The following is a 25,692-nucleotide window of genomic DNA, read 5'->3' on the forward strand; positions in this document are numbered from 1 at the left end:
TGACGTCGGCATAAGTATAAATGCAGCTGACCACGATGGAGTGCTTATCTGACATCGTACAGGGACGATCTCATCTACTCCTCACAGCCGCTCTTTGCCATAAGAGCTAATATGACCCTCTTTCTGGCTGAATAAACTGAGTTGCAAAGAGGTTAAACACTTTGCTCAGGGTCACCCAACAATTATTTAGCAGAACCCCAGGTGTAAACCTATTTAGGGTGGTTTGAGCCTGAGTTTCTCATTTATTTATAGCTAAGTCTATGACAATCATCACTATTTCTAATCCATAAAATATCCTTGGTTATTCTGAAAAATCAACTAAATACTGGCTAGACTTCTATGGTTCCATCTTTAACCCTTTACTCCCCTTTTTCTTTTAATTTTTCATTTACTTATTTATTTGGTTGGTTCGTTGCACAAGGTCCTAAGGGCGGTAGGCTGGCAGGCTCCTCAGTGGCGGCACGCATGTGGGATCTAGTTCCCTGACCAGGGATCGAACCCGGGCCCCTGCATTGCCAGTGTAGAGTCTTAACCACTGTGCCAAGATCTATTGTGGTGTTCGTTATGGGTGAGGTTAGATTTTTTTCCAACTAGTTAACCAATTATCCCTGGTTCACTTTTATAACAAACTTTCCTTTTCTCTCTGGGTTTCTGGGCTTTCCTTCTCACATGTTAACTTTTTGTAACTTCTCAGGTGTCTGCTTCTAAAGGATGCTCTCTTCCACTAACCTATGGATTTCTGTACATTGTTGATTATTTTAACTTTAGGGTATATTTTAATACTGTTGAGATAATTCCTCAGTTATTTTCATTTTTTGTCAAAATTCTGGGTTCCCCCCTCAGGGGACTGTAATTGGCCTAGCAATTAACAATGAGTCTAAAACCAACGCATATCTTTACAATATTCCATATTTCCATCCAGGAACAAGGTACATCTCTCAGTTTACGTGGCTGGTTTTCCCCTCACCTAAGTCTCTCAGATACCTCTTGTTATGGATACTGCGAAATAATGGTTTTTACTATTAAACACAAATCCGTTTAAAACCCCTATAGTCTAGAAACTGACCACATGGCCTAGTAAAGGAAACCGGATTCCAGGCTTTTACAAACTGCTGAGTCTCCCCGGGCAAATGACTTCCCCACTGTCTTCCTTTCGGTATCTAGGATATATGTAAATGATGCTTCTGAGAAATATGCACGTCCCTGAAATGCAGTTTTCTACACTAATCTCCAGGAAGTCATAGACTACTGATAACAGTTGAACAGGAACCAAGGAGTGCGATCACTGCCGAGAACAAAGTCAGTCCCCACACGCGCTGTTTTACAAAAGGTGCCCCCTCCTAAGGACTCGCACACGTTGGTCCAAGATTTCAAATGTCTCTTTCTCCAGCGAATGTGGATGCACTGGAGCCCAGCAGAGAATCTGGGTCTGGAGGTCAGACGTCAGCCTGCTACTGCTCCAAGCAAGGGACTCAACTACCCAAGCTCCGACCAACGAGTAAATCTGGATACTCATCCACCGCCCATTAATCCCTCACACTGCACATTAGGTATAGTGGCAGGTGTGAAACCAGACACGTGTGTCCCGCCTGCAAGGAGCTTACAGTCTTCTGGGGAAGAGAGCAGTGGGGACCACGGAAGAGCCTGGCACAGGCAGGAGCCTAGTTAGTATGCCATAGTAGCAGACCACAATAAATTGTTGTATTTGATTTATATATTTAGCATGATTCTTCCTTTTAAACAACATGAAGCCTTTTCTGCAAAAGAACAAGCTGATCACTCTACAAGATACAGAAAGGGGCTTGTGGGTATTTCAAAAGAAAAAATTTACAATACACTCAACCATGACATGTGTCCTCAAGATAGGAATTTTAATTTCATTTACTGTAACAGGAACTGTAAGTTCAGGAAACTCATGGTGACGGTTTGATTTATGAATTTTGACATACTTCTTGAACTGGGATTACATTACAAAGAAGTGGAATTCTAAGCAAGCCAGCTCTTGCCTATACATTCAATCTTCAAATCAATAAGCTCGGATCCTGTGCAACGTTGCTTCTGACAGACGGAAAACACAGAGTCTGAGATGGGCCATACACCTGTAATTTAAAAGTTCCTTAACACACTCTCGGGATTGAGCTAGAACAGATTTTGGTATCCACACAGAAAACACTTCAGCTCTCTACTCAGTAGTAACGAAAGAGAAATTCAACTCAGAAAGCATCTGTGGTCAAACTGAAGAGAAAAAGAAACATTCTCACCCTAAAGAAAGTTCTCATATTTGCTTTCACTCTGCTTCCTCCCAAAAGTCCCATCTATTAGAAGAGTAATAAACAGAGAATACGGAACATGAGGGTTTCTGTAAACACCTGTGAGATGTGTACACATTTCCATTTAAATACGTACAATGGAGAGACACTGAAATGAACTAGATCTGCTCCTCTACAGTGAGGCTGGTGCGGGAGGGGAGAGCAGGAGGTGGTAAGCAACACCAGACACCAAGACACGCTGTTAGACGCTTTATGTAAGTGATCACATTTAATCCTTCCAACCCGGTGAGGGAGGTGTAACAGTTTCCACTTTACACGTGAAGAAGCTGAGATTCAGAGGTTAAGTTACATGTCCCAATTTATACTTTATACAGCTAAAAAGTGGTGAAATTAAGAGGCAAATGTGGGCTTCTCTAAGTCTTGTCTGGAGTCTCTGCACTACCCCAAGCTGTCTGCTGTAAGGCTCCCCCGGAAGCATCGCTCGTATTTATGGATCCAAATGTTACAAGCCGAGGGAAGACAGAGGAGCCAGCGCCAGGAGAGGCCAGTGTCAGGACATTTTCAGTAGCCTATCTGGAACGCTCATATTTATGGATCCAAACGTCACAAGCCGAGGGAAGACAGAGGGGCCAGTGTCAGGACATTTTCAGTAGCCTATCTGGAACGCTCGTATTTATGGATCCAAACGTCACAAGCCGAGGGAAGACAGAGGGGCCAGTGTCAGGACATTTTCAGTAGCCTATCTGGAACGCTCGTATTTATGGATCCAAACGTCACAAGCCGAGGGAAGACAGAGAGCCCAGTGTCAGGACATTTTCAGTAGCCTATCTGGAACGCTCATATTTATGGATCCAAACGTCACAAGCCGAGGGAAGACAGAGGGGCCAGTGTCAGGACATTTTCAGTAGCCTATCTGGAACTCCCCAGTTAGTCAGGCACTGACTACGGTATTGACGCTTCCTGTAAAAACGGAAAAATACGTGTCTGGGAAAGAGGGCCGATTAGCCATATCATCCATGGAGATCTAGGGAAAGGGGTTTCCCAGAAGACTAATCCTCAAGGGAGAAGCGAGGAAAAGTGGTGGTGCTGGAAGATGATTAGGAAGGTACCGCTTTTACTCACTAAAGTAAAACTGAGTGACACTAAAGTCAAATTTTGTGTATGTCATGGTTTTGCCAGGGGTCAGTTTATGGATGCCTATCACACTAAAGTCTTAAGTGAAAACAAAAGCACACATATGCTGCAATATGCATGAGAATTAACAACTGATAATGTATTTATATACAGAAACTGAGGGTGGGGGGAGTATAAAGCAGGGGAGTAAGGAGTAGATTGACAGGGTAGAAAGGGGAGCGGGGGCGAGAAAGCTTCCCTGCACTGACCTCAGAAGGTTTTGAGGAGGATGCACCTTATGACCTTGAGTTCTAAAGGCCAAGTTACGATCCCTGGGGTAAACAATGCAGGCTGGGAAGCCCACACAGGGCAGGCACACGCCAAGAAGGCAGGTGCTGGCTTTGTGGGAGGACAGAGCGCCAAGGGCCCCACCACCTCAACCCACTCTACAGCAGCACAAAGGAAACACCAGCACACACCTGTCAAGCGCTCATTTCTCTGCACAACACGCTCTCGGTCAATTCTCTGGGTAACTGCTGAGTCAGCCAGCACTGACGCAGAAGACAAGGACTGACCCCTGCTAAGAGCAATAACCTTAAGAAAATAATTAGGAAATAGCAAGAGATTTTTTAAAGTTTCATGATTTAATAGGTGAATATGCTGCTTAAGAACATTTCAAATAGGAAGAAATCATTTTTAAAAAGGATTTAATAGTTTGCCTGCTCAAGGCTTCTCCCATCTGAATGTGAAAGGTACCCCTCCCCTCAAAAAAAATCGTGTTACGAATGCTTAACAATCATGAAGTTAGTCTAAAACTTTAAGATTAATGAAAAAAGTGCAATCAGATCTGAAAGCCTAAACTTCAGATTAAAATTTTTTTACTTGCAAATATTATGCTATATACATATCCTAACAGTCTAAAATATAGATATGGATAAATCAAATAAGAATAAGGTAAATTACAATAAGTTAGAATATATTCAAATATATCCTAAACATAAAAGACTTTCAAAAATAATTACAGAACCCAGAATTTAGAAGAATATTAATTTTTATTTAAAAAAGTTATTTTATTTTTACTACATGTCTTTGTTTACACGTATAGTCAGGAAATTTTATAGTAAAATTGAGACTCCTTGAAGAGGAGGGCTGTGTCTTATCTGCTTTATATTTTCAGCATCTAAAACTGTGCTCAGTATGTAGTGGACAGTTGACAAATATTTTAAATTCTCATGCAAGAAAAATTTACTGAATGCTTACTATATAGCAGGTACAGTTGAGATGTTGGGAATCACACAATGGGTAAAACATTTGAATGAAAAATGTATCACAAAGATTTTATATAATGTATATATAAAAATGAAACCTACCTTCAAAATAGATTATTCCAAATTGGGGTGGTCAAGAGTTTATTGTCTTTACACTTTGAACTTTTCCATATAGGACAGGCTTATTTTTAAAATGAAGTTATGCCTTTAATGAAAGCTTTACGCGTGCATACGTTTGAACACATGGGATCAAACGTGTGTGAATGCTGGCAATCTTTTCTATCAGGAGAAGGAGGAGGAAGAGAAGAAACTGAACGGCCTTTCCACAAAACCTCTGGCAGAATGGATTCAGCAGCCAACACAGTGGATGGCCCACCTTAGTCAGTATGATTCCTTTGGGGGAAAAAGAAGGTAGAGAAACTAGATCACCTGCTCATCCATTTTTGAAAATGCATTTAGCTTTATGGAAAAACAAAAACAAAAACCATGTTTGGTTTTTCTTCTAATAAAGCATTCAGTTAAAGAATTCATGACAATAGCAAAGAAAAGAAGAATGGGGAAGAAAAAAAATAAACTACACACTCCTTTGTCTAACAAAGAAGAAGCTGGAGAATGCTTTCTTCATGTCTACAGCATTAATACCCATGTGCTTCTCACAATAGAAACCAAAATAAAATCTCCTTTTCAGGTCCACAGAGGTTTTAAAAGTAAACTAGCCACTACAGATGAAGCAAGAAAATACCACGTGAGTCGAGCACAAAACACAAGGTAAGAAGTCGCTAAGTAGTTAAGCACATCTCCCTACCATAACTTGGTAAAGGGAAGTCTAGAAATTCCTTTACAATTCAGGAAATACTACAATCCATCATGTGTACAGACCTAAGAGTTCAAGATTCATGGAAGACTGGATAAGACAAATTTCTGAGCAGATTTTCAATCTGAAACCAGGCAACTTGATCCTCTTAAACACTGCCCAAAGACACAAATGGAAAGGAAGATTACTGCCCTCCCTGCTACTGTGGGGCAGGCCAGCTCCCGTCCTGGCTGAGAGAGGGCTACCCCGGGCACTGGCACAGCCAGACCGGAGGACCACGTCAGTCATCTGCTCCTCTCCAACAGCCCTCCCCACAGGGACTCTGTTTAGAGCTGCTAGTGCCCGTGCGGACGTCCCTACTAAGGTGACTGTCTTCCCCAGAACGTGCGGCACATGGCAGTTTCCAGTCAATAAATGCTAGGTGAATTAAATCACACTTAGTCTCTCTGAGCCTTGGTCTCTTCATTTAGAAAATGATGAGAATATCTTCTCAGCCTTTTCCACAGAGGTGTCAAAAGGCTCCAAAGAACTAATGCAGATGAAAAGAACTTCGTAACAGGGAAAGGGCCACATAACTAACTACAGGGGGAGCCATCCAGCAGGCGGGCACGCACTCAATGCAATGAACAAAGTTACACAGACAAGCACAAAGACCAGGCTGGGCTTAAATGGCTTTTGATCAAACCCCAGAGCAGTCAGGTAGTACACAAAGATTCCAGGAAGCGTGTGTCAGTCACTCTGGGATTCCAGTTCAACGAGGCAAGGACGGCCCTTCGGTGCTCCTAGAGGGGAAGATGTACAGGAGGACACACCTGTCTGTCTCATCCGTCTAAGGGTCCAAGGCTGGGACCATCCACATTTGATGCATGGGTGAACCAGAGGCAGGGATGTGAGCAGCAAACGGGTGGCAGACCTGAACCAAGAGCAGGCCCGAGGGGGCTGCTCAGCCTGGGAGAGCAGGGTTCACCAGCCTCCAGCACCTTCCGTCTCAAGTCATTCAGGAAGTCTATTTTAAACCCCTTCTCCAAACCCTGGGAGAGCTCCCAAATGAGAGACAGCACAGGCCCAGGAGCTCACAGACAAATCTAAATTCTACTCTGGACTCTGCAAATCACTAACTGATGGCCTCTCCCTACAGTGTGGTTGGCAGAACCGGATTTGCAGGGCTGATGCAAAGATGAAAGTGGATAATACACGTAGTTCACTAAGCACAGCACGGGACATAGTAGACACTAAACAAATCATGAGTCCCTTTTTCCCTCTGGGTGACGGATGAACTAAACTAAGCTCAATGATACAAAATCCCCCTAACTCATACTTTTTGTAGAGAAAGAGCCAAACATCCCTTTGGGCCCCAATTTGCAGAGAAGTGGGACAATCCATCCAGACAATACAATGAAAATTAATGGCATGGTGATAAAGACCTGCTACATAACCACCCATTTCTCCCAAATTATAATTGAAGTTGTCAAGCGCTAGTGAACTCCATCCTTTGAGGCATCAGTGAGCAAAGGCTCATGTCTCTGATGCTCAGACTGAATCAGGATTTGGCTGCAAGACTGTTATGCTGTGGTACATTCTTTGGAAAGGGAAAAAAAAATCCCACAAGTAATGCTTTCAGGTTAAGCTTTTTGTTGGCATAGGTAAAAAAAAAAGTAGGAGAAACAGAGGCATTCTTACACTCAAAGAATGAACTCCTTCATACCTTCAAGAGTGTTTGCTCAGAAGTCAGCAGTGCTATTAGCGACTGCACACGTGAAGGACACACTATAGACTTCCTGTGAGCCCCGCGACCTCTCCAGGGCAGCACTCGGGCACACTCCGTATTTACTTACGGTGCAATCTGATCCTGACTTCAGTGAGCTATTTCATAAGCCTTTTAAGGGTTACTACGTTTTGTTCCTTTAAGAAGCCAATCCAAATTAGCAGCAAAAGTATAGGTAAACACACAAGAAAACCGCTTCTTCTGTGCTCCTGAAAAAAGGCGGTCTTGGTCATTAAAAAAAGGTAAAGTGTTTTATCCTCTATCAACTTTCTCTTACAAAAATCAGTCCAGTAATTTTCCAAGGGTGGGTCAGTAGTCTCCCACTCACGCCTGCTTGAAGATGAGGAGCCGTCAAAACGGTACACACATGCGATAAAAGAGCAAATTATCCGGTGCTCAGTTCTGCGCCATGTCCTATGGAAATTATTCTAGTTATCAAATGCTGCAAAACATACTACCCCAAAACTTAGCATCTTAGGATGACCATTCCATTTTCAACCTTTTCTCTCCTCTGTTCTTTAGACTGGATGATTTCTTCTGTTCTTTAGACTGGATGGTTTCTATTGATCTATCTCCAAGTACACTGACTCTCTGTCATCTCAAGTTGTTAAGCTCATTCAGTAAAATTTTTATATTTTATTTGGATACTGCATTTTTCAGTTCTAGAACTTCCACTTGGTCCTTTTTTGTAGTTTCCATTTCTCTGCTGAGATAAGCTATGTTTTCATTCATTCAAAGCATGTTTTTTTTTTTACATCCTTGAGCATAGTTACAACCGCTTTAAAATCCTTGTCTGATAAACCCAACGTGTGTGTCACCTACACAGTCTATCTCCGTTATCTTTTTTGTCTGGATAACAGGTGATATTTTTCTGTGTTTCAAGTAAGTTTGGACTGTAGGTTATATTCGACACTGTGAATGTTATGCTGTGGAAAATTCTAGATTCCATTATATTCCTCTACAGAACACTGATATTTTTGTTTTAGCAGGTAATCACCTTGGAGTTAAACCATAAACTCCAGGGTGGCAGCTCAAATCTCAGTATAATTGTCTTATCCTTAGCTTAGCTGCTTGGAGCCTGCCCCATGCATCTCTGATTCAAGCATCAGCAGGGATTTAGGTGGCTGGTACACAGAATGTGGGGCTTAACGTTCTCCTTTCCGGGATTCCCCCTTTCACTTTCTAAAGTCTGTGACTGCTCCAAACTGTCCTTTGATTCTTTAAGCTAAAAGTACTGGAGATTTTCTATCAGAGTTTTAACTGCCCTGCATGGCACACTCTCTGCTGTGCCGTTCTTCCAACTGTCATTCCGATTCCAAAATCTATCTGTTTGTGTCAAATCTGAGTGTCTTCACACAGCTGCCTTTTGTCCAGAGTTTATAATTATTATTTGCAAGAGGATCAGTCCAGCGTTAGCTTACAGGGGCATTAACAGAAGCAGAACCTATGAAATTTTTTTCCCCCAATTTCTTACTTTTTCTCACAGTGCTGTGGGTCGTGAATTCAGAAGGGGCTTTGCCAGGCAGGCTGTCCCTGATTCATGTGGCATCAACTGGGCAACTGAGGAACTGAGCTTGGAACGAGGGAACTGAGCAACTACCTAAAAGGTCCCAACATGGTTTCTCACTTACATGCCTGGTTCCTTGGTGTTCCTTGACTAGTCTCTGTCTCTCTCCTCACTGCATCTCATCCTCCAGGACTTCTCCATGTGGACTTGGTAATCTCAGGGAATTGCACGATGATCGCAGGGAATCTGCACTTCTCACATGGTGACTGGCTTCTACGAAGCCAGATACGGAATCTGCCAGACCAGTCAAAGGCTACACCAGAAGTGGTACAGGATCACTCCCACCATATTTTATTATTCAAAGCAGTCAGAGGGCCTTAGTCATCTAGATTCAAGAGGATAGAGAAATAAATCTAACCCCGATGGGGGAGTGGCAAAGTCACATCGCAGGAATACATGCAGAATGATGAGGTACTTCTGCAGCCACCTTGGAAAAAATATAACCTGCCACACATATATTCAGTATCTGATGAAGCGAAACAAATGCCATCCAAGGTAAAACTCCGGAAAAATACAGGCAGACTCGTTCAATATGAAGCATATGGTCCAATTCTCCTGCCGTCTCTTTTTAATCGTATTATCGATACAATTACCCCTAAGCTATTCAGCACAAAAGAGGTTTCTAATGGCAGTCTACTGAGTTTTCAGAGATTTAATACTTAAACATCATGTCCATTTCAAGATATCGGGAAGAAATGCTTATGATGCTATCATCCATAAATGTAGGGCACAGATGTTAAGGTTTGTTTGTTTGTTTATACATCTTTATTGGAGTATAATTGCTTTACAACGTTCTGTTAGTTTCTGCTGTACAACAAAGTGAATCAGCCATATATACACACATATCCCCATATTCCCTCCCTCTTGAGCCTCCCTCCCACCCTCCCTATCCCACCCCTCTAGGTGGTCACAAAGCACCGAGTTGATCTCCCTGTGCTATGCAGCAGCTTCCCACTAGCTAGCTATTTTACGTTTGGTAGCGTATATATGTCAATGCTACCCTCACTACATCCCAGCCTCCCCTTCCCCCTCCCCATGTCCTCAAGTCCATTCTCAACATCTGCATCTTTATTCCTGCCCTACCACTAGGTTCATCAGTACCATTTTTCTAGATTCCATATATATGTGTTAGCATACGGTATTTGTTTTTCTCTTTCTGACTTACTTCACTCTGTATGACAGACTCTAGGTCCATCGGTTTGTTTTTTAAGATAACAGTCAATAAAAACTACTGTTTATTAAACGTCTACTATGTGTTTGAAAATTTCTAGGTTCGATTTTTCATTCACTGTTCTCTATATAAACAAATAGTGTGCTTAAATGCACAGACTTAAGACAGCATTGACTACTTAAAAGAAAGGAGACTGGCTCAAACACACTATGGACAAACACAACACAAAATTACAAAAATACAAACCCTAATACAAACAAATATGACACATTATGTTTACCTGTGGTAATATATGCATATAGATATACCTCAGGCTACTTTCTAAGCACCTCAAGCTTCATTCCCCAAAAGTGAACAGATTCTAAATCCTAAATATTATTTTCTAAATCAAGCCATATATGTATGAAATACGCTAAGAAAGAACCGTACCTTGTCTTGGTTATCTTTATTCTTGTAACACAGATTTCCAATCAGACGAATGAGATGAGACTTGAAGCCCTCAGCCATATTTGAGACGTCGCCTTCTGCTTTCATGCAAGCACAGGTGCTGAAGATGTTCATGGTGTCACTGCCAGCTGCATGAATCACTCGTAAAAGTTCTATGACAAAAACAATAAACTTCATTCTCCATAGGAAAATTTTTATTTTTATGTTTTATACTAGATTCCCATAAATAAATCTAATTTATTTTAATGGATTAAAATAAAATACAGGTAGAGTACTGAAAGCTTTCTTTAAAATAACAATTAGAAGGCTCTTCTGCTTTTGCTTTAGAATTTTTCATGACTCTAGTTTTGCAGATAAGCCAAAATGATTAACCCCACCTGGACTTTCTATTTATCCACAAAGAAAAGTTAGCTAAAAATTTCCTACCATCTTTCCTAGTAAAAGGTCTCCAATTCCAACTTCCTTATGAAGGAACTCATGCGACAACTACAGTCAGCTAACTCTAACCTGCAACACCTATCTGTAATGAGCCACATGACAAAAACCAAGAAGCACGTTGATTTTTTTCTCATTGTCCAGATAATCAGAAGGCAGCATGTGTTCCCCGTTAATCTACTTCGGCTGTGCTCAGAAGAAATAACTTCACATTGTTATACTCTATGAAATGCTTGTAGGCAGCCTATGAAAGTAGACAATCTTCCAGAAGCTTTATTAAACGTTTTCACATTATCTCATTTAACACTCTCAATAAAGTTACTAAAGGCAGGTCACTTTCCCAATTTTATAATGAAGAAATCAGGCTCAGAGAAGTTAGTAATTGGGCAGAGTTGGGCTGACAACCCATGTTTGCCCTGGCTCCAAACACATGCTTTTCCCACAATGATTCAGTTTCTCAGGTTTGTGATGTCTCATTTTCATTATCACTGGAAGCACCGCATTCAAAATAAAACACTGATATGCGATTCTAAATATCTCCTAAAGCTCACTGCTAACTCATCTACCCATCTAGACACCAATTCATCTTTCTTAGCATATGGGTCTCCAGAATAAGTACAATCTTTTTTTTTAAAGAAAAGAATAGCAAACACTGAAGAGCAACCATAAGCATGGCTAAGCACAAGGAACAGGTTGTAGATGAATTATTTTGCAAGCAGCTTTTTAGCAAAGATGGGAATATTTCAAGCAATGGCTTCTTGTTTAAAACAGTTTTCTTTTAAGAACAGAATACATAATTATCAGTACTACGGGTAAAGCAATATTCTTCATGTTCCATAAGTGTAACTGGAAAAATTTACTAACAAATCTGGTAAAACTATAGGAGCATGAAAATCGCCAACATCGTCAAAACCCCATCACTGTCATAACCCCCCCCCCCCCATCACTGTCATAACTGCCCCCTCCACCACCACCATCACAACCACCACTGATGGATACCCACTATGGGCACCCTGTGTAGCAGGATTAATGTCCTCACCAACTGATTACACATCACAAACAGCAGGCTAAGTGGCAAGAGCCTGAGCTGTCACCAAAACACTGTGATTCCTTTCAAGAAAAAATATTCCCCAAAAATCTCAAAAATATACTAATACACTGAAAATTAAGGATCTGTGTTTGAACTTATACTACAGTATGACAAGTCAAAGATTTTTTAGTTAAAAATAATATGGGGACTTCCATGGTGGTCCAGCGGTTAAGACTCCACGCTCCCAATGCAGGGGGCCCAGGTTCAATCCCTGGTCAAGGAACTATATACCACATGCATGCCACAATTAAAGATCCCTCATGCTGCAACCAAAGATCCCACACGCTGCAACCAAAGATCCCGCATGCTGCAACTAAAGACCCGGCGCTGTCACATAAATAAATAATACATATATAAATACATAAATAAATAAATAAATAAATAAAATCATACGTGCGATATTTCACTCACCAATCACTCTTTCCAGCAAGCCAGGAAAAACCTGTAGATAGCCGAGCAGGTCAGTATTAGCAGTCATTTCACAAAGGACATCAAGAAGCCTAATCGTAGCCAGCGCCTCCTAAAAGGAAAAGAAAATATGACTTTTAAGGCAAGCTAAGTGATTTGACTATTATTAAATAACTGTAGGAGAATGAAATAAAAAATATTCAAGAGACAGTGCTTGTAACATCTAAACAGAGAACCAGAACTATCAAGAACAAAAGAGAAGTATTAAACATGTACAGGAATAATCATTTCCACCAACAGCAGACATCTGCCATCAAGAACACAAGATTATGTGTCATTATGTGTCTTCTTGGAGCAAAGAGTAAGAAAAGTTCTTATTCAAGCAAAAATACCTTCCAACAGTGGAATAAATGTTCAAAATTACTAGCTATGTACATAACATTTATGCAAATACTTTCTTTTTAAAGCGTTCCCAGCAAGCAAGTTCTACTTTAAAGATACAAATATCCCATGAAATACATTAATTTCTTGTCCACAGGAATCCTGTAAAATGCTGTGGTTGAAAGAACTTCAGCTGCAATAACTTGGATTATTTCTGGGTGAATATAAACCTATATGCAATATCTTGGTAGCTTAGAAAAGATACTTGAAAATGTTAGTTCACATAACTACTAAATAACTTATTATCAAATAGAGTACATGATCAAGAAACTACCAGCTACCAACTGCATGGCATTAGGTAGTCTAAACATAATTTTAAAATGTAATTTTTGCAGATTTTTTTACTTCATTTTTACAGTGCACATTATTTGACAAAATGTGGTAATACAAATTTAACCATTTATTATCTCACATAATGTTCTTCAAAAGAAAAACAAGTTACTTCCTTGTTAAAATTCTACATGTGTATTTATTAGTCTCCAATTAGGAGACAGTATTTTTTTTTAAAGATTTCTTTGATGTGGACCACTTTTAAAGTCTTTACTGAATTTGTTACAACATGCTCTATGTTTTGGTTTTTTGGCCACGACGCATGTGGGATCTTAGCTCCCCGACCAGGGATCGAACCCACACCTCCCGCACTGGAACGCAAAGTCTTAACCACTGGACCGCCGGGTAAGTCCCCAGGAGATGATATTTTAATATAGTATTCTGAAATCTCAAATAGCAAGAAACACACATTTTTTTGTGTCTTTAATTTTAATAGCTTTCGCTTGCTAGTTTAAAAGTTAGGAGAAAATATCTAGATTAGAAGTCTGTTTAGAAGGCTGGAGCAAATCCATTAACTTATTTAGCACAGCATCTGCATCCTCTTTTATTAAATGAGTAGTTGCCCAGACGGTCATCTTCGGATACCACTTCTCCTTCAAGACATGGCTGATTGGCTATAGGTCTGGGGCAGAGCACGTATGAGATGACCCTGCACACCTTGTCATACCAGAGAGCAAGGCAGCTATCAGAGTCTCCTCGGATCATGTCACAAGGAATCAGAAGCAACTTGAAGAGGCTCCCCCGGCCAGCAATGGCACGTGAAACCATTAGGAAGAATTACTGCTAAAATGGACTGAAAACAAATCCAGCGGTTTACAAGCCATGACTTCATAATAATGATTAAAGTAAAACTAAACAACTCACTCATCAACTTTGTATGATACCATAAAACCAGCTCAATACTTTGAAGACTGGTAATCAAAGGGGGGCGGTGATCAACCATTTATTCTGTTTTTCTTAATCAAAATGAACCTTGCATAACCTAGAAGTTTATTAGAAGTTTCTCTTTATAAAATATTCCAGCTAAAAAATGAAAAATGAATGATAGAGTCCAAATACCACCATTTCACAACCTGCAAAGAACTAATGGATCTAGTCAATAGTCATTAACAACTGCTAACATTACAAAAAGAGACAACCAGACATTAGATGACTCGATGAAAGTACTTATCACCAACAATGAAATATACTAGAAAGAGAAAAAAAGAAGAAGAAGAGAAAAAAGACCTGACCCAAACCTGAATAAGCCTCTGGAAGGAATTACCATTCACAGGAAATGCAAGGAAAAGAGGGGGTATGTTAAACCCCACCATGGAGATATCTTCATCAAAAAGGCAACTGTAGGAAACTGTACAGGTGAAACAACCCAGTTCAACAGAAAATGAGCAAAGGTGGAAAAAAAAGAGAGGAGGAAGAGGAAAGGGGAACCTAGTTAAAGGAGATTTAAGATATAGCAGCCAATTGCAATGTATGCCCTTATATCCTGATTCAAAGAAATAAACTTGAAAAAGAATATTAGACAATGGGGAACATTTGAATACTGTTCATTTGATATTAAAAGTTTATTAAGTTTTCAGATATGCTAACTGTATTTTACTTATGTATTAAGACTCCTTATCTTTTAGAGACAAATGTAAACTATTAACTGATGAACTATGTGGGAGCCCTCTTTGAATGGGGGGCAACTGGCATAAGAATGGGTGGGACTGTTGATGAAACAAGAATGGGGATGAATTGGTAAGTGTTGAAGCTGGGTGATGGGGTTTCAAGACACTTTTTGTCTTAGTCTATGTTTGCAATTTTTCTTGATAAAAAGACAAAAATGAAATTAGGGGGTTGGAAGAGATGATCTGAAGTTTCCTTCCAGCTCCTAAATTCTATGCTATTACCTGAAATAAACCCCAAAGAAAATTAATCTATCCTCACCTAACACATCTCCAGTTTTAATCATCAGAATCCTTTTATTAATGAAGTGTTGCTAATGAGCATTTGGAAACTAATAATGAAATAACAGCCAGAAAAATGATTCTTTTAAAAAATAAGAGGAATACGTGAGATACCCTTCCATTATTTCTAAGTATTATAAAACTATATTCATTAAGTCAGACACAAATGGGGGAAAAAAGATGTAGGCAAGTCAAAGAAACAAGATTTTGAAGTTGTTAAAAGAGAAAAACAGAGATCAGCCTACCATCTAGATCTGCCTCGGCTCACTTTACCATTCAGTGTCTCTGAGCTATTTTACAACATTGTCAGTTGCATAAAACTGACAATAATGCCAATGATTCTTGTCTACAGAAATGGAGATTACTTCTGTCTGGCTGGAATGCAATTAATTACTGCCTTGTGCATAGACTACTTTTTGCATCTCTCTGTAAGTTCACTTCAGCATTCCTTTATCGCATATAAACGTACGAATTCATTTGAATTCTGTAACAGTTGTTAGTATCTTACTGATTTCCACCGTAAAAGGTCAGAAATCCAGAAATGGATCCAAAATTATATTAAAAAATTAACATATGATTTGGGTAGCACTAAAATTAGTAGAAAGGATGAGATTATTCACTAAATGGTATTGATACAATAATTAACAGATAACTTTTAGGGAAGAGTAGCTATGTACCAGTCAGTATACTAAGTGCTTATATTAAAATACAATTCATTTTACGGGCAAAAGAAACTGGAGCACAGAGAAGGTAAGTAACTTCCAAGATCACACACCAATAATAAGAAATCCAGGTTCAAACCCAAGCAGTCTTCTACCAAAGATTATAGTCTTGGAGAGTTGAAAGACACAAGCAATTCATTTGGATCTATACTACACTTCTTACTCAGAAATAAATTCTAGGTTAATTAAAAACTCAGACCAAGTACTGAAAGAACCAGAATATATAGGTGTATATTTCCACACTCTAAGTGGAGATGATTTTACTAATCTGTAAAAAAAAAAAAAATTCAGAAGTCATAAGGGTAAAACTGATAAGCCTAACTAGATTAAAAACAAATTCCTAAAAGGCTAAGACTACCATAAATAAATTCAAACAAAAAATTAACTATGGGCAAAAAAAAAAGTTTCTTGTATGTGTGACAAAAGATTAACTTTCTGAAAATGCTCATTAATAAACGTATTTTAAAAGGTAACCTGGGCTTCCCTGGTGGCGCAGTGGTTGAGAGTCCGCCTGCCGATGCAGGGGACACGGGTTCGTGCCCCGGTCTGGGAGGGTCCCGCATGCCGCGGAGCGGCTGGGCCCGTGAGCCATGGCCGCTGAGCCTGCGCGTCCGGAGCCTGTCCTCCGCAACGGGAGAGGCCACAACAGTGAGAGGCCCGCGTAACGCATTAAAAAAAAAAAAAAAAAAAAAAAAAAAAAAAAAAAAAAAAAGGTAACCTAACATGAAAAACAAACTAACATACTGATCACTGAAAAACAAGAAAGAAATGATAATTAGATTAATGAAGGGGTGCAGACCCACACACTCTTGTACTCTTAGGTTTGTCATTTAGAAATTTCTCTTACAAATTTTAAATAAACATACTCTCTCTACTCAGCAATTCAACTTCCAGGAATTTATAATCCCAGACCTACTTGTCCAAAGTTGCAAAGATATTTTTACAAGGATGTTCACTGCGGTATTATTTGTGAAGGTTTTTAAGAAAACAAATCTGTAAGCAACTCATATGCACATCTACAGAGAACAAAAGAAAAAACCTGTGATGCATCTATATAGTGAAATACTATTCAACTATTAAAAAGGGTGAGATGAATACGCACACGTGTTAGAGTGTACGAAACATCAGGGTTAAGTGAAAAGGGAAGTTGCAGGATAGAATATATTGTGTCTCAAAACAGCAACAAAATGTATAGGTGTGTATATACAAAAAAGTTTCGGAAGGAAAAAAGTATACGCTGATATATCTGTAGAAAATAGATGGGGGATGGGTGAAAAAGAGGAGTTCTTAACCTTCCGTTTCACAGCATTTGGCCTGAATTACTTTTTCTTACAACAAAGAAAATATTTCATAAGAAAGGCAAGTTTCACTACAGCAAGTGACAAGACTGAGACTCAAGATAAAGCTAAACTGACTCTTCGATCTTAAAAAAATAAGCATACTACAACTGACAAAAACACACCAAAAACTGGAAACAAGTAGTACGCCAAAATTTACCAAAGGACAGAAACAGGTATGTTAATATGAGAACCTAAGACTATTTGTATAAAGGAACACATGAATAAAACCTCAGAATTTTAAAGCCAAACAAACAAATTTAAAAACCGATGCTATTGAAAACATTTATTTTCATTCTGATTTTTAGGTCACAGCAAGCGTCACGAGCACTTTATTGGATGTCTTGTCCTAAAAATATCACAGATGGGTAAAGGCAGTGGTTTGCTGGTAAACTGGCAGTGGATTCAGCAGTGAATGGTATAAACACTTCCACCGTGGCTGACTTCAAACTACCAAGCTCACAAATTTCTGCATATTTAATAACTGACTCTCAGAGGTCGGTACAGGCCAGCTCCAATACACTACGAGGTTTACGGTGTATTTAATATGAGGTACAGGTTCTCCTTAAATACTACTACGGCTTTTTTCTAAACTTCAACCTTAAAGGATACCATATATACAATCAACTACAAGTCATGAGTATATAGATCAATGAATTTTCAAAAAGTGAACTATTTGGGCTTTTCAAAAAAAAAAAAACCAACTATCTACAATTTTCTATCAATACATAATAATTCCTCCCACCTTTAAAGAAAAAAGTGTGAAAAATATAACTTTTCCTAAACATAAAAAGTTACATCAGGTAACTTCTTAGTACAACAATGAAATCATCTATACTTTAAATATAAGTGCCTTGAAAAAGTTCAAAGCTGGATTTAACAAGTACTAAGTGTACTTCATTTTCTGTCTCCTGGAAAATTCCTCCTAGAAACTTCCTTGAAGCACAGCTCGCTGCTCCTCCTGCTGGAAACAGAGGCAACTCTATCTCCAGAAAGGGAAGCAGCCTCCGAGTAAAGCTTTCTGCTACCACAGAAAGGAGAATTAAAATACTGACCTTACCGCGAGACCTGACATGGCCTCTCTGATCCAGCACAGAAAATCAACAGCAAAGCAACCTTGAAGAAGGTATTTTCAGGGACTTCCCTGGTGGCGCAGTGGTTGAGGGTCCGCCTGCCGATGCGGGGGACGGCGGTTCGGGCCCTGGTCCGGGAGGATCCCACGTGCCGCGGAGAGACTGGGCCCGTGTGCCACAACGACTGAGCCTGCGTGCCACAACTGCTGAAGCCTACAGCCCGTGCTCCGTAGCAGGAGAGGCCACCGCAATAGGACCACACACCGCAGCCGGGGTAGCCCCAGCTCGCGGCAACTGGAGGGGGCCTGCACGCAGCAGCGAACACCCAATACAGCCAAAAATAAAAATTTAAAAAATAAATAAAATTAAAAAAAAAAAAAAAAAAAAAAAAAAAAAGAAGGTATTTTCACAAAGAAGGAAATACACTTACATGGCAGAACAAGCATAATCACGGCCTACATTTACTGTGGGAGTTAACAGGTCCACAGTGTCACACACAGCCCTCCAAGAAACGCTGTGGGTCAGGGTCCACCTTCCCTACCTCCCCATCTGGGGACAGCAAGTGGACGGGCCTGTCAAAGGGCAGCCTGCTCACCTATTCCTGCCTCTGAGCCCAAGTGATTACCTCTCTACTCACCATTCCTATCAGCATGGAAATAACCTCTGTGATGTTTTTGAACACGTTGAAATCGACACTTGAGGTATAATTCACATGCAATAAAATAGGTCCATCTGGAGAGTAGTACACAGCTACATATAACACTTCCAGTACCCAAGATGTTCCTTCATGTCCCTCGACAATCAATTCCACCCTCCACTTCCAGCCCGGGTGACAGATGATCTGCTTTGTTATAATCGATAAGTTTTGCCCGCTGTAGAATTTCACAGAGATGGACGCGTGCAGCGTATTCTCTAGTCTATTTCCACTCTACGTTTGAGATTCATCTCTGTTGTTATACCAGAAGCGCATTTCTTTTTACTGCTGAGTAGTATTCCAGAGAAAGAACAATGCTAACTTTAAGACAGAAGGGAAGGAAGGAGCAGACAAAAATAAAGAGGATTCCTGAATTAAAGAGGAGGGAAACAGAATTACTGTAAGCTAATGTCCATCTCCTTAGTAAAGAAAAGACCTAAATGATCTAGGGTAGGCTCGAGGAGAATTTTAAAATGTATGAAGACATAACTACAAAGACACAGACTACAGACAAATAATCATGGTAAATTCTTTACACAGAATGCTACACCGGCATTTTTTTTTTTTTTTTTTTTTGGTACGCGGGCCTCTCACTGTTGTGGCCTCTCCCGTTGCGGAGCACAGGCTCCGGACGCGCAGGCTCAGCGGCCACGGCTCACGGGCCCAGCCGCTCCGCGGCATGTGGGATCTTCCCGGACCGGGGCACGAACCCGTGTCCCCTGCATCGGCAGGCGGACTCTCAACCACTGCGCCACCAGGGAAGCCCTACACCGGCATTTTAAAAAGACATCCAGGGCTTCCCTGGTGGCGCAGTGGTTGAAAGTCCGCCTGCCGATGCAGGGAACACGGGTTCGTTCCCCGGTCCGGGAAGATCCCACGTGCCGCAGAGCGGCTGGGCCCGTGAGCCGTGGCCGCTGAGCCTGCGCGTCCGGAGCCTGTGCTCCGCAACGGGAGAGGCCACAACAGTGAGAGGCGCGCGAACTGCAAAAAAAAAAAAAAAAAAAAAAAAAAAAAAGACATCCACTATGTATTGCTTGTTTGTGCACTCAGCAAATATTCACTAAAGTGCCTACTATGTACACAGTTCTATGAACATAACAGTCAAAACTTCTGCCCTCATGCAACTTACACACATTCAGAAGGAAAAACAGGAACTTACAAATTGGTGGTACAGATGATTTCATTTTTTAATTAATTTATTTATTTTTGGCTGCACTGGGTCTTCGTGGCTGCGCGCGGGCTTTCTCTAGGTGCAGCAAGCAGGGGCTACCCTTTGTTGTGGTGCGCGGGCTTCTCATTGCAGTGGCTTCTCTTGTTGCGGAGCATGGGCTCTAGGTGTGCGGGCTTCAGTAGTTGTGCCACACGGGCTCACGTGCTCCGCGACACGTGGGATCTTCCCAGACCAGGGATCGAACCCGTGTCCCCTGCATTGGCAGGTGGATTCTTAACCACTGCGCCACCAGGGAAGCCCAGAATGATTTCACTTTTAATATATATATATATGTTTGTGTATGTGTGTATGTATGCATGCATGTATTTGATGTTATTTGCCTAGAAAAATATATTAACTATTATTTTAAGTCATTAACTCTGGACGGTAAGAGTAAGGGCACTGTTCTCCCTTTTCTGTATTTTCGTAAGTGTTCTAAAATAAGGATACTGTCTTAGCTCAGGCTCCTATGACAAAATACAACAAACAGGGTGGCTTATAAACAACAAACATTTACTTCTCACAGTTCTGGAGGCTGGAAGCCCAAGATCAGGGTGCCAGCGTGGTTGGGTTCTGGGGAGGGGCCTCTTCTAGGCTTCAGATGGCCAACTTCTCGCTGTGCCCTTACAAGGTGGAAGGGGTAAGGAATCTTTCTGGGGTGTCTTTTATAAGAGCACTACTTACATTCATGAGGGCCCTCATGACCTAATCACGTCCCAAAGGCCCCTACATAGGAATTTTAGAGAGGCAGTGCACCCACCAACATGCAGCAGATACGTTACTTACATAATTGTATGTATGTATGTATGTATGGCTGCGTCGGGTCTTTGTTGCTGCGTGCAGGCCTTCTCTAACTGCGTTAAGCGGGGGCTACTCTTCGCTGCGGTGCACGGGCTTCTTATTGCGGTGGCTTCTCTTGTTGCAGAGCACAGGCTCTAGGCACGCAGGCTTCAGTAGTTATGGCATGTGGGCTTCAGCAGTTGTGGCTTGCAGGCTCTAGAGTGCAGGCTCAGCAGTTGTGGTGCACGGGTTTAGCTGCTCCGCGGCATGTGGGATCTTCCCGGACCAGGGTTCAAACCTGTGTCCCCTGCACGGGCAGGCGGACTCTTAACCACTGTGCCACCAGGAAAGTCCCTGTAATAGTTTTTAAAGCCTTTGTCCTTAGAGGACCTAGCTGAGTTAGAAAATCCGTCTGTTCTCTTACCTCATCCTCAGCATGCTGCTCAGAGGTCAATTTCAGCACAGTCTTGCACTGATCCACAAACGTGCTCGCAATCAGCTCGGCATGGCTCAAAAACACAGGGATCTCATCCTTGCTCAGTGGCTCATCACCCATTATTTTGGCTATCATAAGGTCTAACAACGTAACCCTATAAAACAAAAGATTTTTACATGAATATGTAATACTGAAGCCACTTTAAGAGAATACTTTTATTTTTAAATTCCTCACTCGTTTATAATGTCCAGCTCGGGAAAACATATTTTTTGTGAATACAATAAATCTTCATCAACTGCCTGTTTTTTTAAATCTTGATTTCTTTGATGTGATTTGGTTACAGAAACAAGCACCTTTTTATATCCATTACTTTCAGCACTGGAATAATTCCACATTTCAGAAATGTTGTCAAATTAAGTTTCACAGTATTTACATCTACTATAACAACAGCAAGGTTAAGTGGGCTAACATTCATTCACTATTTACTACAGAGCTAAACATTTTGCATACATTTCCTCATTCAATCTACACAAAACCTTCACGAGGCAGATACCGTCAACAGCCCCAAGAGCAAAGGGGGAAGTAAGGCCTAGTAAGGCTAATCAATTTACCCGTCAGTGTCACACATACTGAGCTGCTGCGGCAGGGTTCAAACACAGGATTCAATCTCTGTCTCCTGGGCCAAATGCTTTACCCACTCATTGTACTATCTGTCTCGTGAAGGTTGCGTTTTTTGTTTGTTTCATTATTTTACTTTACAAAGAACACAAATCTGAAGACCAAACCTATGCCATCTTTCCCTCAATGTTTAAACGATCACTTACATATTTCTAGCCAACAACCTCTTTCCTTCTCCCAGGAAAAACAAGTCATACACAGAACAGTCTATCCAGCATAAATCAAGCAGGATGTTTCTCCAAATCACATTCTGATGGGGATTTTTTTCTGATATGCATAATTCTCATGTATTTCTATATCAGAAGTGATACAAATATCTAAAATGCTCAGCAAATGGGGGAAAATATACTTGTATTAGGCAGGGAGCATGTCTCACTAAGAGAAAAGAATTGGTTACTGCTTCAAGTAGAAAATAAAACGTGCTGAACTCTTCCTGTATTTTAGCCAAAGGCTGGCAAAGATGATTAGTCTGTTAATGTCACCCACAGACCTTAGCAATTTTCAGAGCTCCTAAAACTTCAGATTTCTTATAGAAATGATTAATCCAAAACAAAACAAACAATCCCTTCGACTGAGCACAAAAGAACAACAAGTAGTTCAGTACTGGGGTATGTTTGTTTTCTCGAACTCACATATGATCTTTGAAGATGAACAGGGTGCTCTGGCCCAGAGCCAGGCCTCCCACCTTCCCCGAGCAGGACGATCCTCCGGGAATGCTAGGGAAGAGGCTGCCTAGCGCGTATGATTCAAGAGGAACCCAAATGTCTGCTCTAAAAATATTCTTTGTAATCTGGCAGTTACTTCGAGGCCTAAGAAGTCGTGGTCCCTGGCTTTAGGGAGTTCAGCACCCAGTGGACTACTACCCAGAACAGGGTGAAGAGGAATGAGACAGGTCATAACTGGGGGAAAGGACCAAACACCAGGCAGATCTTGAACAAGGAAGGAGCAGATCCTGAAGGAGTCAGATGGGGTCGGGACAAAAGGTGGGCCACGGGGTGGTGGTAATCCAGGCTGTCCAGCAGCCACAGGAAGGCCCTGGGGTCCAAGGAGACCAGCTGACGGGGGGAGACCTGGAAGGTGGTCCCAAGAGGTAAGGTCAATGCAGATTTCCTGCCTGCTTTTACACAGTCACCCAGGGGCAGTGCTTCCCTCAGACTTCTCCCTGGCTCAGGAGATGCACCTCTACACTCTGTCAGGTGATTACAAGATGGGAGATCTAAGGAGATGGGGAATGAGTGATTGGGAAGAAAAAAAAGGGGAAAAAAATCAGAAATGAATCTTTAAAATATAAAAATACAAACCAAGCTTGAATATTACCTGAGAATAAATTATACTTCATTAAATGATTGTACTTATATTAAGTCATCTGCCAATAAAAACTTTTAAAGGCTCCCACTGTTAAGGAGTGGGTCCAAAAACTTTAGTCTGATATATGGGGCTCTCCCACCCAGAATCCCCATCTAACTCTCCAACTCCCTTTACTTCTAGCCACCATCAAAAACTATCCTTCTCGGGAATTCCCTGGCAGTCCAGTGGTTAGGACTCTGCACTTTCACTGACGAGGGCCCGGGTTCAATCCCTGGTTGGGGAACTAAGATCCCACAAGCCACATGGCACGGCCAAGTAAAAGAAAAACAAAAAACAAAACAAAACAAAAAATCCTTCTCATAAAATAAAGGAATCACACACAGGACATATAATTCAAGTAGGAAATTTTCTTTCAGAAACACATATTTTGATTGTGCATTTCATTCGCCATCCCCACTTCTATGCCAGAAAACATATATGTACTGAAAAGTACTGCAGTCAGGGAAAATGGGACATAATGTGGAATGTCTTACTTCTTCCAGTCTCGGGGGAACCACACTAAATACTTCCTTGAAAACATAACAGAACACAAGTGGTCTAACAAATCCATTCACTCAAGAGTGAAGGATGCAAAAGTAGGAAGACCCGGTCAGGGACTTCCTTGGTGGTCCAGTGGTAAAGAATCCACCTTCCAATAGAGGGGACGTGGGTTTGATCCCCAGTCAGGGAACTAAGATCCCACATGCCGCGGGGCATCTAAGCCCACGCGCCACAACTACTGAGCCCAAGAGCCTCAACTAGAGAGCCTACATGCTGCAATTACCGAGCCCACGTGCTCCGAAGCCCGCATGCCACAACAAAAGATCCCGTGCCGCAACTAAGACCTGACGCAGCCAAAACTAACTAAATAAATAAATAATTTAACCGGGGGGGGGGGAGAAAACAAACCAACCCAGTCAAAGAGGTCAGAGACTAGCTGTCTAAAATTATTACACTTCAGTCTCACTTCCTTTAAACCAGAAATCATCACTTGAGCTGCCTCAGGCTCGACAGACACACCACTCAACTAAGAGTCACTCTATAATTTTCTCTCTCAATCACTGGCTGTCATTAGTGTCCTACTTCTAATTCACTTCGGACTGAACAGTTACATACCCTGTCCTCAAAATGATGATTCCTGTTTCATAAAAAAATTGACAGCAATGTACACGTGAAGGATTTTAGGAGAAAATTCTACGGCAAGATTTATATTTTAAAGTTATGCTTGGGCTCCCCTGGTGGTGCAGTGGTTTGAGAGTCCACCTGCCGATGCAAGGGACACGGGTTCGTGCCCCGGTCCGGGAAGATCCCACGTGCCGCGGAGCGGCTGGGCCCGTGAGCCATGGCCGCTGAGCCTGCGCGTCCGGAGCCTGTGCTCCGCAACGGGAGAGGCCACAGCAGTGAGAGGCCCGCGTACCACAAAAAAAAAAGTTATGCTTAAATTGATGCAGTCTACAATTTCAAAAGCCATGCTTGCACCATCTTGAAACAGGTAAGTTTTTTATGAGAGTGAAGGGCAAAGGCGGAGGGGGAAAGAGTGAGAGAGGGAGTTTCATGAGCGTTCTAGGGCAGGAAACAATATCCTATAATTCTGGAAATAAAATATCTGTAATTCAAAGACTGACATCTCCAACAAATTCTGAATAACTACTCCACCTGTATAATTTGTAGAACGGCATGCCACAAAGGCCAAAACTTTTATTAACCTGGAAAACAGGCTAACCAAGATACAGGCAGACAGCTGTTGCTGAATTAATCTCATTAGTCCCTTCATAAATTACAGATATAAGAAGCTAGTGCGTTACAGGGCAAATGATCAGTGATTTGGCATCATACAGACAAGAGTTCAAATACCACCTCTGCTGCCTTTGTAACCCAGGGCAAATACCTAAATGGCAAGAATAATGCCTATTTCACAAGGTCTTTTTGAGGATTAAATGACAATGGCTGTATGTTGCCTTCATACGTAACAGTGATGCTACCTGGAGGAAAAAGTCAAGATCATCAGAGGAGAAGTAGTAATAACAGCAGAAATATGGAAGCAGAAAATGGCCACTCACAGTTACTGAGTGACAATTACATGCCAGCACTGAGAGCTTTCTATACATTCCAGTCAGTAACCACGACAATTTCAGGGGGTGCCTACCATTATTATCCTCATTTTACAGATGAAAACAGAGTTCCAAAAAGTAACTTGCCCAAAGTAGTGAGTGGCACAGCTAGCCTCTGCTCTTAACCACCATGCTATACAAATTATAAACCTGGAAACTACAAAAGTTGGTTTCCAAGAGCAGCTAGTTTAATTCAATATTACTCCAATTTGCTGGGAAGGGGGACAAGAAAATTGTAT

The 25,692-nt window shown here is 41.2% G+C and overlaps 1 protein-coding gene across 6 annotated transcripts in view; it reads right to left on the minus strand.

The window, feature by feature from the left end:
- ATXN10 (ataxin 10) overlaps positions 1-25,692 on the minus strand; it is a 154,900-nt gene that overhangs the window by 77,932 nt on the left and 51,276 nt on the right. For all 6 annotated transcript variants that reach the window (XR_004351780.1, XR_004351782.1, XR_004351781.1 and 3 more), the window contains exons 7-9: positions 21,306-21,471; positions 12,352-12,460; positions 10,398-10,567 (exon numbers count right to left, since the gene is read on the minus strand). Coding sequence is in view for 3 of the 6 variants with exons in the window: in XM_032645778.1 (XP_032501669.1) it covers positions 10,398-10,567; positions 12,352-12,460; positions 21,306-21,471 (445 nt within the window). In the remaining 3 variants the exon portion in view is untranslated. The remainder of the gene's footprint in view (positions 1-10,397; positions 10,568-12,351; positions 12,461-21,305; positions 21,472-25,692) is intronic.

Source organism: Phocoena sinus, chromosome 10 (assembly GCF_008692025.1).
Source record: "Phocoena sinus isolate mPhoSin1 chromosome 10, mPhoSin1.pri, whole genome shotgun sequence".
NCBI classification, from domain to species: Eukaryota; Metazoa; Chordata; class Mammalia; order Artiodactyla; family Phocoenidae; genus Phocoena; species Phocoena sinus.